At 49.8% G+C, this 21,740-nt stretch overlaps 1 protein-coding gene across 3 annotated transcripts; it reads left to right on the forward strand.

Annotated features, from left to right (window-relative positions):
- Window positions 1-2,775: 2,775 nt before the first annotated feature.
- Csf1 (colony stimulating factor 1) lies at window positions 2,776-21,124 on the forward strand. Of its 3 annotated transcripts, none has more exons than XM_090334378.1 (9): window positions 2,776-2,916; window positions 6,017-6,139; window positions 7,251-7,313; window positions 8,640-8,810; window positions 12,100-12,247; window positions 13,254-14,287; window positions 14,778-14,830; window positions 15,175-15,233; window positions 19,076-21,124. In XM_090334378.1, exons 1-8 carry the CDS (start codon window positions 2,878-2,880, stop codon window positions 15,218-15,220), a joined length of 1,677 nt encoding a protein of 558 aa, XP_090190504.1. In that variant the 5' UTR covers window positions 2,776-2,877; the 3' UTR covers window positions 15,221-15,233; window positions 19,076-21,124. The 3 variants fall into 3 exon arrangements, with proteins under 3 accessions (XP_090190504.1, XP_090190505.1, XP_090190503.1); XM_090334379.1 differs by having other exon boundaries at window positions 14,157-14,287; XM_090334377.1 differs by lacking the exon at window positions 19,076-21,124 and adding an exon at window positions 16,442-17,518 and having other exon boundaries at window positions 2,863-2,916.
- Window positions 21,125-21,740: the final 616 nt, after the last annotated feature.

The raw sequence follows: 21,740 nt of genomic DNA on the forward strand, positions 1-21,740 counted from the left end.
CCTTTCCATTGGATGACTGAGCAAAGACGGATAAGGAATTTGTCTAAAGTCACACAGTAAATGAGTGGCAGAGCTGGGAGGCAACTTTTAGTGTCCTTTGCATTGGCATTTCCAAGTTCTCCACATCATTGCTGGGTCATCGCTAGAGATCTATTTAAGTAAGTAGATTATAAAAATAAACAAATAACAGTCCCATATGTCATAGGCAGCATCTCATTTAGTCTTCCTAATATCCTGATCACAAAGAAAAATCAACTATCTGCATTTTATCAGCACTGAAGCAGATGGAAGCTTGTCCCAAAGCACACAACACACACAACAAGGGCAAAGAGCTGGGTTCAGGTTCCACTTCAGATCTGTGAAGAAAAGAGGTAATGAGAACCCTTATACCTTGCATCTACCAGAAAGATGGCTTCCTACTTCCAGCCCCTAAGTGAGCCAGGGGTAGATCTGGGTTGGTGAAGGAACTAGTAAAATGTATCTCTCCTCTCACCACTTCTGTAGGCTTATCTTCCTCTCTTAACTTCCTCCTGCCTCTTATCAGCCTTACAAACTGTGAGGTCAGCAAGTTATCTTAACTCTTATTGTACTGAGACCACTTGAAGAAACACTCTTCAGAGAAGTGAATCCTCCTCCACGTGGCTTCTGTCTTTGTCTTCCTCGCAGGAGGCTCTGAACATCAGCCATTGCCTCTGTCCTTCGGCTTCCCCTGCTCACAAGTCCCTGAAAGCAAATGTTAGCTTGTCATCTTTGCATGTTCTGGGATCTAGCACAGTGATTGGCCCAGTGGTTGGCATTATGCATATATTTGTCAGATCAAAGAAAATCTCTCATGCCATTCAACCACCATTAAACTAAATAATGATGTGCTAGCTAGCTGTTTCTATTGATTCTGAGATACGTACAATAGGTGTTAATCAGAATCTCAGTTCAGGCATAGGTGGCAGCAGCATCACCATCCTAAACCCTGTCTAAAGTAATGTGGAGGCCAGGCACTGCTGGTTCCCACCTATGGTCCTAGCTACTCAAGAAGCTGGATTCCGCAGGGTGTGGTTCAAAGCCAGTGTGGGGCAGTCCATGAGACATTTATCTCCAATGACCCACCAAAAACCCAGAAGTGGAGCTGTAGCTCAAGTGGCAAAGTGCTTGCCTTGAGTAAAAAAGCTCAGAGACAGCACCTGGGCCCTGAGTTCAAGCTCCAGGACCACAAAAATGTGGACAATAAATGGGCAATCCATGACTTATGGGTTCCAATCTTTTTTTTTTTTTTTCCCCAGTCCTGGGCTTGGGTTCAGGGCCTGAGCACTGTCCTTGGACTTTCTCAAGGCTTAGCTCTCTACCACTTGAGCCTCAGCATCACTTCCGGCTTTTTTTTCTATGTATGTGGTGCCAAGGAACCGAACCCAGGTCTTTGTGCATGCTAGACAAGCATTCTACCAATAGGCCAAACTCCTGGCCTTGGATTCCAATCTCACCGTGAGAGGGAGCTAAGTTCAGAAGAAACAAGGGAAAAAGGAACGAACTATTGGTCTGCCTGGGCAGTTGCAGAAGACTTTGCTGGAGAAGAGTAAGATGCGATTTCAACTTTAAAACAGAATGAAACATCAATAGGGAAGAAGTCTTCCGAGCAGAGGGACCAGTCTGAGGAAAGGCATATGGGAGTAAAATAATTTCTTGGGGATGGAGCAAGCTGTAGTAAGGAAGTGACAAGTGAGGCCTCCATCCTGGGGATGGAGCTACACAGCCTCCCAGAGGGACTGAAACACACCAGATCCTAATGAATCAAAGAAAAAAAAAAAAAAGCTCCTGGTGTTGGCATTGTAATTCATAGGCTCATCCTAATAGATTCATTTAGACTCATTCATCTGTAGATTTATTGTCCCTGTAAAAACATTTCCAAAGTATGGAGTAAACTCCAGAGCCTTTATAATCTGATCTGGGTTTGGTGGCAGGGAGGGAGCATGGGTACCAGCCAGTATTTACAGATTTAGCTAGCTGGTCAAGTACCCCAAATGTCTCCTTGGTAGAGAGTGCAGACCCTCCCAAGGACACCACTGGCCTCTCCTCTTAGCCAGGTAGCTAGCTGGCCTCCTGATCTGGCCTGGCCTGTATCCTGCACCATCCCCAACAGGCCACAGGAGGCACAGGATGGGTTTTGGGGGGAGCTGCCTAGGAGATGCAGCCTGCAAACCTGCTTGTTGTCTTAGGCTCCAGGAAGGGTTGTGTGGAGCTGCCTGGCAGGGTTGGATCTTGAATGCCTACTGCGATTTGGGGATTTTTCAGGCCTAGAGGGAAAGTCCCAGGGGATCAATGTTAGAAAGAGGCTAATGACACAGGATTGGTGGTCTGGAGAGCAGGGAAGGAAAGGTTGTATCCGGCGAGGGCGCGCAAGGAAGGGCGGGGTGGAGAGGGTAGTGGTGGAGCCAGAGTTACTTAGCGGACAGCTTTGGAGTGAGCACGGAGCACTGCAACTGGGAAGGATTCGGAGAGGACCAGCCGGCGCGCGGGGGGGAGGGGAGGGGGTGGGGAGGCGGCTCAGTGTGTGTGTGTGAGTGTGTGTCAGTGTCTGTGTGTGCCTGTGTGTGTGTGTGTGTCTGTGTGTACGTCTGGCGCCTGGCCAGGGTAATTTCCCATAAACCACATGCCCCACGAGCCCGCCCGCTTAAAAGGCTGTGCCGAGGGCTGGCCAGAGAAGCTCCGCCGGGGGAAAGTGAAAGTTTGCGGGGCTGCTCTCGGCTCGGCGGCGGCGGCGGCGGCTCTCCGTGCAGCCCGGGACGCCGGCGTGGCCCTGCGCTCCGGCGCCGACCCAGCAGCAGCCAGCGAGCGAGCGAGCCAACCCGGGCGGCCGACGCGCCCGGCCGGGACCCAGCTGCCCGTATGACCGCGCGGGGCGCCGCCGGGCGCTGCCCTTCCACGGTAAGTGGTGGCGGCGACACGGGGGCCGGGGCCAGGCTGGGGAGCCGGGGATCGGCGGGCCGGAGGGCCCGGCTCGGCCCCTCGCAGCCCACAGCCCTGGCGCGCCCGCTGCCCGAGCGTTTTCCCCGCCCCAGCTCAGCCACAGGCTCCAGCTTTTAACAGCCTCTGGGCTTCCACGGCCCGGAGAACCCCGGAGCTGGGATGGAGGCCAGTGGCAGCCCTGCAGCGGCTCCAGGGGCTGCAGCGCTTTCTTGGAGGGAACGGAGGTCGCTCTCCCCATTGCACCGAGGGAAACACTGAGCCACCCACAGGCAGGAGAGAGAGGTTTGCAGTCACGGGTGGATGCAGAAGCATGCGCTGTCCTGTGGCTGCCTCCACAGCGGGCATCTTCCTCCCACCATGCACGTGTTTCCCAGCCCCGCTGGAGAGCGGACACTGGGACACCCCCTGGTTGTTTAAGGGTCATCTAATTTCGGAATGTCAGGGTTGTGCTGAGCAATCTGCCGGCCCAGGAAAGGAGATGGACAAGCAGATACTTGCAACCCACAGGCAGGAGCCATGGGGGGGCTTGGGTGGTTGTTTGGAAGGCACAGATCTGGGGGCTACCTGGGTCTAGCCCTGAACTCCCCCTGTCTCTCTGTCTCTGTCTCTGTGTCTCTGTGTGTGTGTGTGTGTGTGTGTGTGTGTGTGTGTGTGTGTGTGTGTGTCTTTCTGTCTATCTGTCTCATCTACTTGAACGAGTTGAGGATATTCTGGACCCCACATTAATTGAGAAGGTGGAAGGCCAGTTTGAGTTTGCATAACTTAACAGGCTACTCAGAAGTACTTCTCCCAACAGCAGTAGCTGCCTTAGCTTCCAGAAAGTATAGGGTAGCATTTTAATGAACAGAAAATGATAGTGTAATAGATTTGTTTCTCAGGAGTTCTGGGGGGAAATGAGAGGAGAAATCTAGGAGGAAAGGAGCCAAAAGCATGTGGTGGATAAAAACCAAGGGTTAGCAATGGGTGAGGTAGAGAGAGGAGGAGATGTACAGCAGAAGAAGCCCCAATGGAGAGGCAAAGGATGATCTTGGATTTGGGAAGGGAAAGGAGATGGCTAGGCTACAGCAATAAGCACAGAGGGGTTGGAGTTGAGAGCAGGAGGAAAGGGGGGACAGGTTTAGATGAGCAATCTGAGGGTCTGGTCACATTGGGTCCCCAGAAACTTCGTCACAGGGAAGATGTAACAGGATGGTGGCCACTGAAGCCATGCTCAGATACCCTGCATCTCTCGGAGCGTGCAGCAGAGATTCCTTCCTGGCTGCTTCCACAGGCAGAAGCTAAGGGTGGGTGGGAGGAAGAAAGAAGCGGGAAGACCCAGCCAGATGCAAGCTGCAGCATTAACCCTTGGGCGTCTGTCTGCATACTTATCTGCATAGGGAACACTGGAACTCCCAAGTCCAGAGGTGCCCCCTCCTTCGGCCCTCTTCAAAGTCGGCAGCATACTCTCAGGGATGCCTGAAATATGGCCTGAAGCCAGGTACCCCTGGGGATTAAGCACTGATGTTACTTAGCTGTCCTCAAACATCAGTTTCTTGAAGTGCCCAGTATGAGGTCTTCTAGAACATGCCTATCCCCAGGGTCTTTTCCTGTATGCTGTTCACTCCAGAAGCTCAGTAATTGCCAGCATGGGAAACTCACCTTCTGCACATTTTCTTTAAGGTCCTGAGCCTGAGCTTCCTTGGGGCATTGGGCAACAGTTCCCCCCCCCTCCACCCACCCAGAGCTATCTTCCCAATAGCAAGCAGAGCCTAAAGTATCTCTCAGCCCAATCGTGTGCTGCAGCCACCCCCTGTAAATGACTCTCCCCACCCGCACTATCATGCTAGGATTCTCTGAGGCCCTTTGCTGAATGGTATGGAGCTATCTTGTGCCTGAAGGGAACTTCAGCCTGCTTGCCCCTACTTCTGCCACCAACTCTTCCCAGCTTCTTAAGCCTGACTAGATCCCAAGTCCCTGCAGTGAGACATGCTTCTCTTCTTTACCAAGAACTCAGAAGGCTTTGCGTTTTAAGATGTGAAATCAGCATGATGTTATGGGCTCTTTCATTACCTCCCTATATTTTTCTAATGTCTTCCCTATTTGAAGTATTTGTCTCATCATCTGGATTAATGGGGCAAAGCTCAGAGCCAGAAAAGTGCCAGCCCTCACTCCACTCTGCCAGCATTTCCCTGAATCTGGGGGCATCAGCTGCCAGGAACTCCCAAAAGGCCACTTCAAATTGGACAAAGAAAACCCAAGGGTCCCTCTAGACTCTGGCTGAAGAAAGGATGTTCTAGGGAAGCCCTTAGGGATAAAGGCAATCTGGAGAGGAAGGAATGACATAAACAGGGTGTCAAGAGGTAGTACCATCCCTGAGCAGCTGAGCAGCTGTGGGCCAGCTGGATGTTGACAGAGGGTAGAAGACTTTTTTTAAAAAATGATGGTAAGAACTGGCTGGCTGGATGCACAGTCTGTTGGGATTCTGATAGGCAGGTGCCACCCAGGGAGTGCCCACAGCTGGCACTACTGTGTCTGAGTAATCAAACACTTTGACACAAACACGCCCAGGACTCTGACATAGGATGAGTTTCCAGTAAAATTGAGTTTGGTGGCACAGCCAGACCTACATGGAACCAGGTGAGAAGAAAGGGAGATGTCTCCAGCTTGCAATCAGAAGGCTAGTACATGAGCATGTCCTTGAGGACAGCTTACAACATTAACAGCTTCCCTCCCTGTCAATGTTGCAGGGACTGAGTAATGCAAGGTGCAAACTTCTTGTGGTATTAGAATGTAGACGGCTTGACACACTGCCTGTGTCATTATTACGTGTTCTTTATGTAGTTGGGATGGCCTGGGTTCATCTGGGAAGGCACTTGGAGAAGATGGCACTAAGGTTTTCATTAAGTTAGAGCAAACTTGTGCTAATGCTGACAGGTCAAGCTAGGAAGTCGGATTTGTGGGGAGTGAGGCTGAAACTATAGCACTGTCAAGATGAGACTTGGATTTCTGTCCTAGGCAGAACATAAGAGTAGCTGGGGAGAAGAAAATTTGGAGAAAAATGACTCACTTTCTGTCACAGACATGGCTGGGCCCTGGATTGCTGCTGATCTGTCTCCTGGTGAGCAGGAGTATTGCCAAGGAGGTGTCAGTGCACTGTAGCCACATGATTGGGAAAGGACACCTGCAGTTACTGCAACAGCTGGTGAGTGTGTGTTCATGCCTTTCCTTCAGACAGGGACCAGGGAGAAGAATCAGAGAGAAGGGTTGCAAGAAATAGGCTGCCCTTCCTTCTTTCGTTTACCTTCTCAGGGTTAGGACCTAGACAGTCCCAACTCTAGCAGCTAATGAGTTGGACTCCTGACTGCCTAGGGAATGTCCACTGTAAACTCCAAAAGGCTTCTAAGGCCTGCCTTGCTCAGGGCATGCTTTGGGAAGTCAGATCCATCTGCCTGCTGGATCTAGATGTTGTGCCCAGCTCCTGGACTCTAGATATGCCGCCAGCCTGGCACCAAGGCCCCACCCAGACTTGGAGGAAGGAGACATTTTCCTGCTTCCCAGCCTTAGCTTCCTTGGCTCTTGCCTCTGGGACTGATGCAGCCTGCTCATCTGAACCCCAAAGAAGCCTATGTCTCATTCTGATCAGACCAACAGAATTGTCAACAACATGGTCCAGCCAGGCAGAGTCGGGTAGTTATCATGACTTCTGTCTTCCTCAGTGGGGAATTCACTATCCCTCTGGCCAGCCTGGCAGGGTGGGGCACTACTAGCTAAAGCTAGCTGCAAGGCCGTGAATGTGGAGGCCTGTGGGCTGGACTTATAGTCTCCCTTGGCCTCTCTACTTCTCTACCCACATGCTCTGCTGCAGTAATCCAAGGCAGACCATGAGCCACAGCAGTCTCGGAGGCTAAGAACATACCAGTTTATGCCAAGCGTCACCAGGGCATCAACCTGGGCCCTCTAGATCCTCATTCCCAAGAGCCTTGCCAGTCTCTGCTGGAATTCCTGTGACAGGATACTCCCTTCCTCCATGATTAAGCTGAGATAGTTGATATTCATCTATAGATACTTCTTCCATATATCAAGCTTACAGTGTAATGGAGCAGGACTTCGAATGAGGAGAATTTTTGCTCTTTTGAAGTCCTCTTCTGGGTCTGTGGCAGGCATAGGACTTCCTTTCACATTGATTTGGTCTTTCCATGTTGTAAGAAGAAAATGTAGGTCAGATCCTGATGTACTCAGAAATGGATGTCCCCACTGATGCCAACTCCATTGAGCTATATATTCTGTAACACTGATCACGCGCTTTCTTACAGATTGACAGTCAGATGGAGACTTCATGCCAGATTGCATATGAATTTGTAGACCAAGAGCAATTGGTGAGTTGTGGCTATTTGCAAGGCTCCCATGCTTGCCTGTGTGTTTCCTCAAGGTAGGGGAGCACATGGGAGCAGGAAGGCAGTTGGAAATCCTAAAGCAGGATGGGATGAAGATGTAAAGGTCTTTGGTTTAGGGTGCCATCATGCAGGCCTGGGGGGTGTCCAGAACTCAGGTTCCATCATGTTCCCTTCCCCTGGCCTGGCACATGTCAAGTGCTTACCAAATGCTAGGCATTTTCCTAAGTCAGTCCTAATAGAGATTAAGGAACATAGCTGATGAGCAGTAAAAGTCTGGTTTGGACCAGGGCTGAAGGCAAACCAAGACACATCTTCAGATGGTGTGTTTGTTACCTCCATCCACCAGATAACCAGCATCCAGGGAGCCCATCCAGTCCAGCTTCCTACCCTGTACCTAAACAGTCACCAAGTATGGTGGCTTCTACCTCCCAGAAGCTAGGCGTTCTGTCCTTTAGTCCACCCCACATCCTGTTCCAGTCAGTTCCCTAGAAAACCTTCTAATTGATTTGCCAGGTCACCTTTCTGAAGTCCAACCCGCTGCCTTCACGTTCTTCCCTAAAACCTATCAGAGCCCTTACCTCCTCCCTCCTGCTTTTGAGTCTTTGCATAGCACTTCCTGATACCTGCCATGTCTTTCCAAGTGCTATGGCCACTCCCGCGCCATGTTTGGACATCTTTGTACTTTCTCAACAACAGCTATGCTGCTACCCAGAAGTTGCTTGTATCTTTGAGCTCACATTCATCAGACTCATGCACTTCTCTGTTAACATGGCATACCACCACATGGGCCAAAGAATAGTGTTTCATTCATACACTCACTCAGTCAGGCTATAATGCACATCTACTAGAAACCTCCTAGACCAGATGCTAGGGAAATAGGGCCATAGTAGTTCCAGCTTCCAAGTAGCTACCCTATTTGACAAAACCTAAGGTTCTTCTCTGAGCCATGAAGTACCTCAGTGTCCTGGAGGATTTGAAGGGGCCATATGACAAAAGACTTTAGGGAAAGCAGCTGAGAGGGAAGTAGGGGGAGAGGGAAAGAGAGAGAGGAGAGAGAGAGAGCACCCCAGATATCTACCCTTTCTTTCTGTATACACCCATCCTGATTAAGACCTGGTATTCCAGAAGACCAGAGAGGCTCCCAATCAGAACCACGTTTTTTCACACTAAAGAAAGACATTAGCATTCTCCTCATCCCCAGTGAGAAGATTGTCCTTTCATCATTCTGAGGTAGCAAACATATAGGACAAAGCCTGGATTCTCAGGTCCTATTAGCCAGGCATTAAGCTCCAGTTTCTGGCTTTCCAGAAAGATCCTGTGTGCTACATTAAGAAGGCATTTTTCCTGGTACAAGACATAATGGAGGATACCATGCGCTTCAAAGACAACACCCCGAATGCCAAAGCCATGTTGGGCCTTCAGGAACTCTTTGTGGACCTAAAGAGCTGCTTTACCAAGGATTATAAAGATCATGACAAGGTAAGGAGGGTCCTCGAACCGGAACACTGAGTTAGGACCAAGGCAGCTGGAAATCCCATCCCTGTGCAGGGTATGTTTACTCAGCCTATTTTATGCCATCATGAATGAATGCTATCCTGTGCATTCCCTCATGTGGCAACATTTACTAAGGACTTCAAGGCCAGAAGGATAGGTCTGGGCTTTGAGGATGTCCACTGAGCAAGGAATTTCTGGTCCCCGGCTTTATGGAACTTATGATCTAGCCAGATGAACAACTGTTGAGCAGTGTGAGGGAATATAATTACAAACCAGGAAGACTTGTCAACAAATAGTTATCCATGCCTGCTGTGTATCAAGCATGGTTCCTGACACCAGGAAACAGCTGTGATAAAAACAGGCAAAAATCCCCCTTATCATGGAGACAGTTAACAAAATCAACAAGTAAAATATGTGGGTCGATATGAGGATGTTGATAGCTGCATTGGAAAGGAGTAAACCAGGGGTAGGGAGACCCAGAGGAAGTGAGCCAGCCATGACTGAGAACATGAGCTCACAGTGCAGTAGGGAACACTAACTTAAATGAGGATAGAAGAAGAGTCAGATTCCTGAGTTAGAAAACATTAATTGGAACTCCGCTGGAACCAGACATTTGGTATGTCAAAGACTTGGAATTTTTTTGTCTTAAATGAGAGCGAAGCCCTGGTGAACTTGTGTGTGGCCTGCTCTCGCTTAGAGACTTCTGTGGTTGCTATATCCACAGTCGACAGAAGGGGAGCCAAGAGACCATCAGGTTCAGACTAGAAATAGTGGCTGCTTGGACCAGACCGGTGCCGAGAAGATGGAGGGGAGTGGATTGTGTGTCTGTAGTGGGCTGGGCAGACAGGACTTGGTTCATGCCTTGGTTCATGTCATGGATGGACAAGGCCAAGGAAAAGGTGCAGAATGGTTTGGTTTTGAGCACCTGAGTATTTAAATGTTGCCCAAGTGGGGATGATAGTGAGCAGAGGAAGAGTCTGAGATCAGTCTGGGCCACATGAGACCCTCAATACTTGGCATACAGCTGGAGGTTAAGATTTTGAGTATGACTAGAGATGCACAGATGCTAGAGGAATGACTTGGAGTTGGCTTGAGAAGGTACACGATTAAACAGCATAGCTCAATGGGAGAAGAGAAACAGGCCCAGGATGCCACGAGAGCAAGTCAAGCAAGATAAGAACTGAAAAGCAACCCTCCGTAAGTGGGATTTGGCAATGTTGACGTTGCTGTTGGAGGCAGATCAGGGAGAACAGAAAGAGAGGAAATGGAGACCACGCTGTGAAGGAACTTGGCTCAAAAGAGGGCAAAGGAACAGATGTAGCTGGAGAGAGTGTGTGGTTGAGGGAGGAACTCTTTAATAAAAGGTATTAAATCTGGGCTTTCTCAACATTATGACTCCTGAGAATTACTTGTTTAAAATACAAGTCCCAGTGCTTTACAGAGTCCCACCCTTACAGAATCTCTGTTTCCCTAGACCCAGCAGAGACTTGGGATCTGCATTATAAGAAGCTTTCATTTTTGTGCTGATACTGGGGCTTAAACTCAGTCCTTGCACTCTTGCTTGGCTTTTTTTTGACACTCTACCACTTGATCCACACCCCCATTTCTGACTTTTTGCTAGTTTATTAGACATTGGACCTTTCTGCTTAGACTGGCTTTGAACCTTGATCCTCAAGTCTCACCCTTCTGAGTGGCAGGGTTTACAGGTGTGAGCTACCAGTGCCTGACTCCATGATTGACACTGACGGTCTTGATGGACTTTCATTCATCCATAAGACAGTCAATGAATGGTGATTGGTAGATGAGCAGGTAGGAATCATGGAAACTAAAAGGGCAGTGGGCAATCCCCAAGCCTGAAGCGTGGGACAGAGCAGGGAGGGCCATCTTTCCACTGAGGTTGTGTGGGTATCTGGGCTTCTGACAGGATTCTTGTTTTCTTTGCAAGGTGCTTGTTTTCCTTATGAAAAGTGATGAAATGTGAGGTGAGGGGGGAGTCTCTACAGCCCCAGGGAGAGGCTGGCCTGGTTATTCTGCCTTCACTGATGAAGAAATAGACAAGAATGTTCACTTGACTGGTTTCACTATGGAGTGAGAGGTGGATTTGAGACCAGGTCAAATGTTTATTATGGGCCTTGTGTTTACAGTTCTGGAGGATAGAGCAGTGCCCTTAGGACTTTGCAGTAGCCTAGGAAAATCCATAGAAAACTCTCTGTGGAGCTCAAGAAGCTGAAGGGGAAGCTTGGCAGGTGGAGTCAGCAGCAAGTAGGCCATACGAATACGGTGCGGTGGTCACGCTTGACATCGATGGGTCCATAATGAAGCCCTGAGATCTGCAGCCCCCTGGAGTCTTGAGGAAGCAGCTGCAGAGGTAGCAAGATCCTGGAGTGAACTTCTTAAGAGTGTTGGTGGGTGTAGAAGCAGCAGAGCAAGCTTAGCTTGGGCATCTTCAACCTTCCCTCCATGACACACCCACTGCCAGCAAGGAACTCAGATCCCCTGTGGCATGCCATTCCATCCTGCACACCCTTGCCAGATGATTCTTCTAAACTTCAGTCTTCTATCTTCTGTTACATGTTTTGCTATGCCACGGATAGAACCCTGCACCACTGAGTTATATATACTCTCCAGCTCTAAAACTCATGTTCTCTCATGCCATTTCCACCTTCCCCAGAAACATTTGCAGAGTCTTCCCTTTGCTGTCTGCTAAAATTACAATTAAGCATGTCCATGGTCCTGGTTGAGCCCTCTGCAGTTTATGGTCACTTGCCACATTCCTCTGGATGCCGATCCTGCAACTACTTCTTTCGTTCTTTTTGCATTTCATGCTCTTTTCTGTCTTAGATTTGCAGTCTGTTCTTACTACCTGGTCTGTCCTCCCCAGCCTCTTCATTTTCTTAGTTAACTCTTGTGCATCTTTCAGTTGATGTTTTGGGAGGAAGTTCTTGAACTCTCATGTAGTTCCCTTTTGTTATATCTCTTCAGGTTGTTCAGAACTTTCTAGTAGGATTCACTGCACTTGCACAGTATTTTGTGCCAATACCCTGCTCAGCTTAATATCTGTTTTTGCAATGTCCATTGCACAATGCCCAGTAATTATCATATGCCAGGCACTTAAATATGTGTTGGATAATATCATGAATACATATTTCATAAACTCAGGGCTAATTCTGTAAGCCAGAAAGGGGAAGAAGAAGTAGTGTAAGAGAACTTAAGGAAATTGGACAAAGGAGGTCAGGAGGTTATGCTCACCAAAACATCCCTGCTCTCCTCCCAGGCCTGTGTTCGAACTTTCCATGAGACTCCCCTCCAGTTACTGGAGAAGATCAAGAATGTGTTTAATGAAACAAAGAACCTCCTTGAAAACGACTGGGATATTTTTAGCAAGAACTGCAACAGTAGCTTTGCAAAGTGCTTGAGCCAAGGTAAGTACTGGAAGGGGCCAGGGTGTGGGAGGGTATGTGGAGGGTGAGTCCTAATGCTGGAGAGACCTCCACACACAGCATGGATGCTACATGTGTGTCTTTACGTGTGACGTACTCCTGTCCTGTACCTATGTGGCTTCATGTACCTCCAAGTCCCGGGCACATGTCTTTTCTGACATGTGTGTTGCATGTTCACCTACATATCTCTGCATGTGGAAGCAACCAGACGGTCCATGCCAGAAGCTATGATGTTAAGAAAAGCCATGTATGCATGGTGGCTTCCCCCCTCCCCTCGGCTCTGCAGACTGGCTGGGTAACATGGGCACCCATGGAGAAACGCATCTGGAGTAAGGGCCCTTCCCCCAGGAGCCCTACTGTGACCACCGGATACCTGGGCTTCAGAAGTCCTCAGGATGCCTTGGTGGGGTCCCCTCAAGGGACAAGGCTGGATTTGAAGTCTGAACGTCCTTCAAACTCTCCCACTGTTGGCTCAGCTACATACCTGTATACTGCCTGTCCTCGTCTCTGCGTCCTATGCCACGTGTGCACTTCTACATTCAACCTTGCTCCCCGAGGCAAGGTTGAGGCCCAATAACCCGTCCAAGGCCCAGTAAGCTGCAAGCTTTGGCCACCTCCCATCCATAACTTGTTCTTACCTGTGGCTATGGCTGTTTGGGTTCAGATGTGGTGTCAATCCAGGAGTCCATTGTTCAATTCTTGACTTTGGGCTTGGTCGCTGGCCAGCTGGAAGCTCAATGCAGGCTGCTCTCAGGTCTTCCTCACCCCAACCCCAGTGTGTGCATCTGTACCCTCTTTCTGCTTTCTGCCCTGTGTCTTGAGCATCTGCTCTAGTCCTGTCCTCCCCTTGGCCCCAGGGCTGTTAGAAGATGAGTCCCCCCTCCCTCACACCCACATATCCCTCTTGACCCCTCTTGAGGTGCTGTGCTGGAGGCTGGTGACTATCTCCTCCCCATCTTTCTCTCTCCCCTCTCTATGGTTCTTTCAGATGTGGTGACCAAGCCTGATTGCAACTGCCTGTATCCTAAAGCCACCCCTAGCAGTGACCTGGCCTCTGCCTCCCCTCAACAGCCCCTCGCCCCCTCAATTGCCCCTGTGGCTGATTTGACCTGGGCTGATTCTGAGGGGACAGAGGGACATTCCCTCTTGCCCAGCGAGCAGCCCCTTCGCACAGTGGACCCAGGAAGTGCCAAGCAGCGACCACCCAGGAGCACCTGCCAGAGCCTTGAATCACCAGAGACCCTAAGCTTGGAGAACAGCCCCACTGAGGATTCACCACAGCCTCACCCTCCTGAGGAGGGCCCCACCCCTGGAATGGAAGTGGTTCTTGACTCCAAATTGGGAACTAACTGGGTCCTAGAAGAAGCCTCTGGAGAGGCCGATGAAGATTTAGTGCCCCAAGAGGCAAAGCTTTCCCCACCTGGGCCAGTAGGGGGCAGCATTTTGGCAGAGACTGCCAGATCCAGCTACCTTCTCACAGCATCTGCTCCACTCTCCACATCCACAGAAGACCAACAGCCAGCAGATGTACAAGCCACTCCCTTGCCTAGGGTGGACCCCATGAGTCCCTCTGTCCAGGTCCACAATCATACTCTTGAGAAGACAGGTGGCTCATCTGCCCTGACCAGAGACCACCAGACATCACAGGAGCCAAACTCTTCCCAAATGTCATCACTGAGGCCCCAGGGCCCCAACAATACTGCTACCCAATCTGCTCAGACACAGCTTCCCAGAAGCCACTCTTGGGGCATTGTGCTGCCCCTTGGGGGACTGGAGGGCAAAAGGAGCACTAGGGATCGGAGGAGCCCTGCAGAGCTGGAAGGAGGACAAGCAAGTGAGGGGGCAGCTAGACTCCAGACCCGTTTTAACTCCATTCCTTTGACTGACACAGGCCTTGAGAGGCAGCACTCGGGATCCTCTGACCCCCACCTCCCTGTGTTTGTCTTCCGCCTACTGGTGCCCAGCACAATCCTGGTCTTGCTGGCTGTCGGCGGCCTCCTGTTCTACAGGCGGAGGAGGAGGGTAAGGAGGATGTGAGGGCATCTTCCCTGAGGCAGGGCAGAGATAGAGATGGGGTGGAAGTTGGAGAACAGCCCAGTTTCCAGTGACGGCTGAAGATGCTAAGCGATGGGGGCTGACTGAGTTCCAAGGATGGGAGGTAGAAACGGATGGGAGGTTCTTCAAGAATCAGGAAGCTGGGAAAGGATGAGAGTAGAAGAGAAGATTCTTGGGCTGAGAGCAGGATGATAACCTGTTAGGAGGAGAGAAAAAGGAGAGCAATGATGCCACTTTGAGAGCTCTGCAGACATGGGACCCATAAAAGGAACAAAAGAGGAAAAGGGGCACTGTCACCATAGAGGCCTCTGAATGACACCTACTTTCAAGAAAGAGGGACTCTTGTCTTTCTCTCATTAATGCCTGGGGCAGCTTGGTTGGGTATAAGAACAGTGTACCCACCCCTCACTCCCTCCTCCACCACCTCCTCAATGAACTTGCTCTTTCCTGTCTCCAGAGCCATGGAGAGCCTCAGACATTGGATTTTCCTTTGGGGCATCCAGAGGGCAGGTAAGCAGTTGAGGCGGGACTCTGGGAGATCTTGGGGCCTGACTTGGGATTTTATTTCTGCTCTGGATTGAAGTGGGGCGGGGGGGGGGGGCCTTTTCCCACTTGCTCTGAAGAAATGGATTCAGAGAACAGGGTAGAGATGCAGAAAAAGAAGGATCTCTCTTCCTATGTAGGCTTTGACGATTCTTCCTAAAAGTTGGGACTATTCTGTTTTGTTGTTGTTGCTGTTGTTTTTAATCTAAGAAAGCTAGAACCCATACGTGGGGTTGGGACAAACCTTAAGTGGTCTTTTCAGTTCCCTACTGCAGCTGAAGTCTTAGACCAGCTCTATTTTCTCCCTGCAGCCCACTGACCCATGATGAGGGAACACAGGTGGAATTGCCAGTGTAGGCAAAATTCTAAGGTAAGATTTTGATTTTCATCTCTCATTACCCCTCAGGTGGAGCTCTCCCCTTCTCTAGTTACTCTCCCTTGTTACCAACAACTCCTGAGCCCCTCATAGTTGAGTCCTTCTCACTTCGTTCTGGTCCTGTTCCCTCTCCATTCATTTATCACCAGGTCCAGCCAAGTCCTCCTTCCCAGGTCACCTCAGGTCACTGCGCCCCACCTCCATACACATATCTTAGGTCAGGAACTGCTACCTCCGCCTTTCTAGTCCTGCTTCTCTTTGCATACCAAAACAACAGAATTGATGCTTCTCTAATTTTGTGGTTGTTGTTTGGTTCTGGGGCTTGAACTCAGAGCCTGGGTGCTGTCCCTCAGCTTTTTCACTCAAGATTGGTGCTATACCACTTGAGCCATAGCTTTATTTCTGGCCTATGGTAGTCAATTGGAAGTAAGAGTCTCACAGACTTTCCTGCACAAGCTGGTATTGAACCATGATCCTTAGATCTCAGCCTCTTGAGTAGCTAGGATTACAGGCACGAGCCACCAATGCTTGGCTTTCATTGTGGCTTTTATGAGGTCTTTACTCTCCTGGAAAATTTTCAGTAACTCTACATGGCCAATCACTTAAAACCCATCATTCTTAGCTTGCTCCCATGCCCTTTCAGTATCTAGCTTCAGCATCTACCTTCAGCATATGCCAGGCTGATCCCTTTTTGGTCCTTCTCCCCAACCAAGGTCATTGCTGCCTCACTGTTTTAGAATCACAATCCAGGCTGGGAAGCAGCTCAGTGATAAAGTGCTTGCCCTGGGTTTGATCCTCAATACAGAAAGAAAGAAAGAAAGAAAGAAAGAAAGAAAGAAAGAAAGAAAGAAAGAAAGAAATCCCAAAACTACCATTGGAATTATGATCCTGTAAAGTCCTCTGGCCTGCCATACTCCATGCCGTCTTTAAAACAACACTGGGAGAAAATGCCTTTCTGTGTCCCTCCTTACTCTTCCTCACTCCTTTCTTCATGAGGCTAAAGTCAACCATCTCTCCTTTAATAAGTCTCTATATTGAGGGGGTGAAATGGATTGGAATATAATATTAAAGGTGTGGAGAGGTAACAATGAAATCCTCCCCTCCATAACAAATAGAAACTAATAACTTTTTTAAATAAAAAAATTATCTATGTGAAGTGTGGCCAAGTCCCTCAAACCTTCCTTATATGATGTGGTTTGCAGACCCCTCACCATCCTGGACACACTCGTTTGTCAATGTCCCTCTGAAAATGTGGCGCCCAGCCCTGGACACAGTACTCCAGCTGCTTTCTGATGAGCTCAGAGTCCAGTGGGACTGTCGCTATCCTTGATCTGGACAGTACTTCTCTACTCGTGCAGATTAAGAGTGCATTAGTTTTAGCAATCGCATCATATACTGTTGTTATATGTTGAGCTTATGGTCTAGTAAAACCCTTAGTCTATTTCTTGTGAGCCTTGGTCCAGCAGACCTATGCCATTCTAAACTTGGACAATTTTTTAAACCAAAGTACAGTTTATATTATACTCACCCATGTTAAACTGTATCATTAGGTTTTGCCCATGCCCAGAGCCTCCTAAAAGAGTTTTAACTGCTAATTGTGCCACCTTCCTAGCTCTCCCTCCCAGGTGTACCCCCCATCCACAGTTATTATTACTTACTGTTGTTTTTGATCACTATTGATAAAGAATGTTACCCAGATTCTTTCTCCCCAGTCCTAACTCACATTCAGCCCATCAGGGAGCCCTCCCAATTCTCTCCACCACCCTCCGGTTACCCTTTAATTCATTCCCTCTGCTCTTTTGTATCTGGTTAATACTATATCAATTTGCACAGATTTGTATGCTTTATGTGTTTTAAAATCTTATTTTGTGTGTGTATATATATTTTCTGCACTTCTAAAAAGATTGTAAGCCCTTTGAGGGCAGGAACTGCCTTATACTTTGGCTCTCCCCCCACCCCCAATCCTGGGCTCTAGAAGCAGTGAGGGCCTCTCCATGCTTGCCAAAATTTTCAATAAATGTTGACTGGCTGACTTCAGAACTGACTCACCAACTGACCCTTGCCAGCTGTCTCTTAACTGCCTAGCCTTTGAATTTACCGATTAGCTAACTAATTAGTTAACCAATCAATTCCAGTTGACCAACTAAGTTATGTGAAAAACCAGTCAACTAACTGGTAACTGCCTAACAAGTTGTTGATTAGTGTGCTGATTGACTAGCTGGCAGATTGCCTGACTGATTGACTGGCTGGCTGGCAGATTAGCTGGGCGACTCATTTAAATTCCTAGTCACACCCTTTCCCACATGTAATCAAGTATAGGGTGACAGATCTTGGCCCCTCATCCAAAAAGAAGAGACCTAACAAATGCACAAAACCAAGGGAATTCACTTTGCAAAAGAACAAGCTATAACAACATACCTGGAATCCTTGGATCCCTCTTGGCAGTAGGGTGGGCTGAGAAGGGTGAGGGAGTTGGCAGTAAAAAGGACAGAAGGTCTCTCAGAACTAGTAAGTAGTGGATAGAAGTCCCTATAGGCTTTGTGGCTCAGCTACCATGAGCTACCAGTTCTCCCTCTTTTTGTTCTTCCACACTTTTGACCTTCCACCCTAATTCTCCTTCCCCTGTCTCCCTACTCTTCAGCCTATTTAAGCTTCTTCTTCCCCTCAAGATTTCACATGGAAAGGGAGCTATCTGACTCGGGGACAGCCCTAAGGCACTTCGCATGCCAGGCACCATCTTTCTCTGAGTTGGCTGCCCAGGTCCAGACTGATTGCTGCTCTGAGAAGTGCCAGAGGCAGAGAGATTGAGTGGAGGACACAGAAAAAAATAGTCCCCAGAACCTCAGCCCAGGAACTAGAAGATGGAGCAGTGGGCTACCGCATGCTCTCTAAGTTCTCCTTCCCTTCTGGACCTTAGCACAGCCTGTGGCCTGGCCATACCAGCCTGGCTCATGTCCAGTTCATAGTTTCCCCTCCAGAGCATGGGAACCGGCTGGGAGCCAGAGACTATGGGTCCTATCTTCCCTTCTTACCCATCATAAGCTTGGCCATAGGGCCATGGATATGGAGTGGGGAGGCGCCACACAGGGTCCAAAGTCAAGCTGTTGGACGGAGTCCAGGGGATTTCTTTTCTGGGAACAAAGCGTTCTGAGAATGCTGGGCAAGGGGACAAGGATTGGGGTGGTGTGGGGATAGGGTAGGGCCCTGGCTTGCATGGACGGTTGAGGAGGCAAATCCTTTGATCCATCAGGAGGTTGGGTTGCTCAGGGGTAGCATGTATAATGGCAGGATGAAAATACCCTTGCTCCTATTCTGCCTCTAGATTTTGCCCCTCTGCCCAAGTCCTTCCTCTTGCCTTCGCCTAAGTCTTCTTCAAGGAGTGGGGTAGAGATGACAATGAAAAATTATTCTGTGCTAGAGCTAGCAAGACTTGCCCTTGGTTCAAGGACAGTGAGACAGTCTGTGTAGGGGGGGGTCTATGGACCCTCAAATGTCCACTTACTTCTCCATTGGTTTCATATGCCTGAGTAATGGCCCCTCCCCTGGACCTCCTTCAGGCCTTATTACCTCCTCCTGTGGTCCCTGGTTTCCCCAGGAGGAGGTAGGAGGTAAGGCCAGTCTGTCCAGAGGCTTGGGCTATTGCCAGGGAAAACTGCCTTGTCCCTCTGTGGTGTCTGGGATGGCTTGGAAGATGCGGGAAGGGACAGAAGGAAGTCCTTCCCAAAGCCAGCCGGCAGCCCACAGGAACGCTGTGAGGAATACCTCCCCCAGCCATGTCCTCAGCGACCCTCCCCACACTCCCACTCACTGACTTGCTTCCCATCTTTCCCTTCCAGTTGGACACACAGGCCTATCTCTCCATGGGAGGAGACATTATGGGAGCATTCATCACCACCTTTCCAGTTGTCCTCCTGGAAATGTGGTTTGCCTACTACCAGACCTCCTGCCTTCCAGGACTGGACCAAACCAGGCATGCTGGCTCCCCTCTGCCTTCATCTTTAAACCCTGGACTGAACGAGAGACAGCTGGAGGATACCCCCCACACTGCCACTATTTATTGTGGGGCCCTGGAGGCTCCCTGTGTTTGAGGAAGGCTGGTGAGCCCCACTCAGGACCCTGACCCTCAGAGACCACAACTTCCTCTGACTCTTCTCCAGGGACCTACCTGCCTGTGGCAGGTTGGAGACCAGAGTGGGTGCCGAGGAGTGGAAGAGACTTGTGCCAAAAGGACCCATTTGGTGCCACAGAATCCCAATAGGGACAGGCAAGGACCTGTCCCCAGAGAGATTGGCAGGGCGGGACAGCCTCTGTCTGATTTCCCGTAAAGGCGTGCAGCTCAATCGATGGGAAGAGGAGGCCTCTGCCTGTTGGCTGACAACTTTTCTGAGGTCTGTCTACACCCTCCACTTGCCTAAGTGCCCTCTGCTGGTCACCAGGCAGCAAGGAGAGGCCAGCACTGCCTTCAGGACTTGCCCAGCCTGGCTCAAGATACCAAGAGGAAGGACCAAACTCTGGCCTCTGCTTCTCCTCTCTAATCCCTGCCAGAGCTTCCCCTGGAGGCCCAGAGGCTTCCCTCATGAAGGAAGCCATTGCACTGTGAAGACTGAACCTGCCTGCTGAACAGTCTGCCCGTCCACCCCTATGAGTGAGCATCCATCCTAATGTCCTCCCACACGCTAGCCACTCCCCAGCTTCCTATCTTGAGCTGGCCTCACCTGTTGATTAGGGGAGCCCTTGAAGCCCGAATTTTTCCCCAGCCTTTGACTCAGGGGGAACCGTGGAAAACAACCCTCCCACCCCCAGCCAGAGCTGGTCTTTAGGCTGTGTCTTTCACCCAGGTTTCTGCATCTTGCACTTTCATGTTCCCACGAGGGAAGTGATTAGAAGGAGGGGAGGTAGAGGCAGAGAGGCCACTAGGAGAGCTCTGACTGAAATGGGTCTTAGAAAAACAGATGTGCTTGAGTTTAGGAGAGACGACTGCACCCCGGTCCCTCAGCCCTGTCTCCCTCCCCCACTGCTCACAGCCTAGGACTGAGCAGGTCCCCATTATCCAGCCCGACTCTGTGGCTCCTAATTCCCATCTTCTTTGACCCTCCTTTCTCCTGCCCTTCCCTGGCAGACATTGATTGACATTCTGCCACCCTCACTCACATCCCCCTCCCCACCAGCTCTGGCCAAGAAGCCAAGGCTGGAAAAGGACCAGGTCAGTCATCTGCCTCCAGCCCTGCTCTAAGGGCGGGCCTCCACTTACTAGGCCAGCCCCTGGCTGTGGCTCTGAGACCTGAGCAATGGGTGACAATGCTGTCATTTGTCCTTCGGTCTCTTTATGCTGCTGTGCCACTCCTTTCCTGCCACCCTGAGTCCTCCACTGAGAGACCCTGTCCTCTCTCAATGTTGTCAGGGACAGAAAGGGTCTTCAGGCCCTGCCACCCCAGTCTTGGAGCTTGGAGAGCCTAAGGAAGGGCGGCCAGAACTTTCTAGGAGGGACTCATCCTTCTAGACACAAACTCTATATTCCATGCTAGAAAATATATTTTTTAAAATGAAAGGAAAAAATAAAGCATTTCTCCCATTTCCCTCCACCTTAAACCTACAGTATTTTAAAAGTCAAAAGGGCAAATTCAACCCATTTGCAGAAGCTCTTTGTGGGCATTTGGTGACACAGAAGCAGGAGGAGCCCCAGAGCGACCTCTGGGTGCCCCTGCACCTGCACAGGAACCCCTTATTTCTTTTGAGACAGCTCAGAGGGAACATTGGCTCACGAACTGTGAGACTGCGTTTTTATACTTGGAAGTGGTGAATTATTTTATATAAGGTCATTTTAAATATCTATTTAAAAAATAGGAAGCTGCTTATATATTTAATAATAAAAGAAGTGCACAAGCTGCCATGTGTGAGTCATGGGAAAAATTGCTTTTGGAGTGTGGGTGGCAACAGTAAGGGGTGGGCGGGCAGCAGCTGCTGGGTGAGCCCCAGCTCAGAGAGTTTTTCCAAGGTACATGGGGAAAGGAGTTCTCTCCAAGTTTTGATCTTGTTACTAAAACCTCCTGTGCTATTGCTGTCCCAAACACATTCATCTTGTGTATCTATTTAATAGGAAGAGACCCTAAGCAGCCAAACCTCAGGCCTGGCCACTGGCTCCTACTCAGGCCCAGCCCAGCCTAGTAGAATGGCTGGTTGGGCTCCATCCAAGGGCCCCAGGGGCCTCTGACAAGGAGGCTCTTTGACCACTGAATTCTGCTGTCCAGGGGAGCTAGGCTGGGCCAGTAGGACACTGAGGTGAACCAGTGCTATCTCTAGGTTGGGAAATGAGGCTAGCAGGAAAAGGAGCCAGGGAACTACATGAATGAGAGGCCCTAAGGCCAGCTCTTCCTTACCCAAGTAGAGGAGAAACCGGAAGATTTGGTCTTCCTTGGAGAAAGAAGTGTCAGGAGAGGCCAGAGCAACTCAAGGCCCAATGTGCCCCAAACAGACACACACACTTCAGGCAAAGCAGAGACA

The sequence above is a fragment of the Megascapheus bottae genome, chromosome 6 (assembly GCF_031878675.1).
Source record: "Megascapheus bottae isolate mThoBot1 chromosome 6, mThoBot2.hap1, whole genome shotgun sequence".
NCBI classification, from domain to species: Eukaryota; Metazoa; Chordata; class Mammalia; order Rodentia; family Geomyidae; genus Megascapheus; species Megascapheus bottae.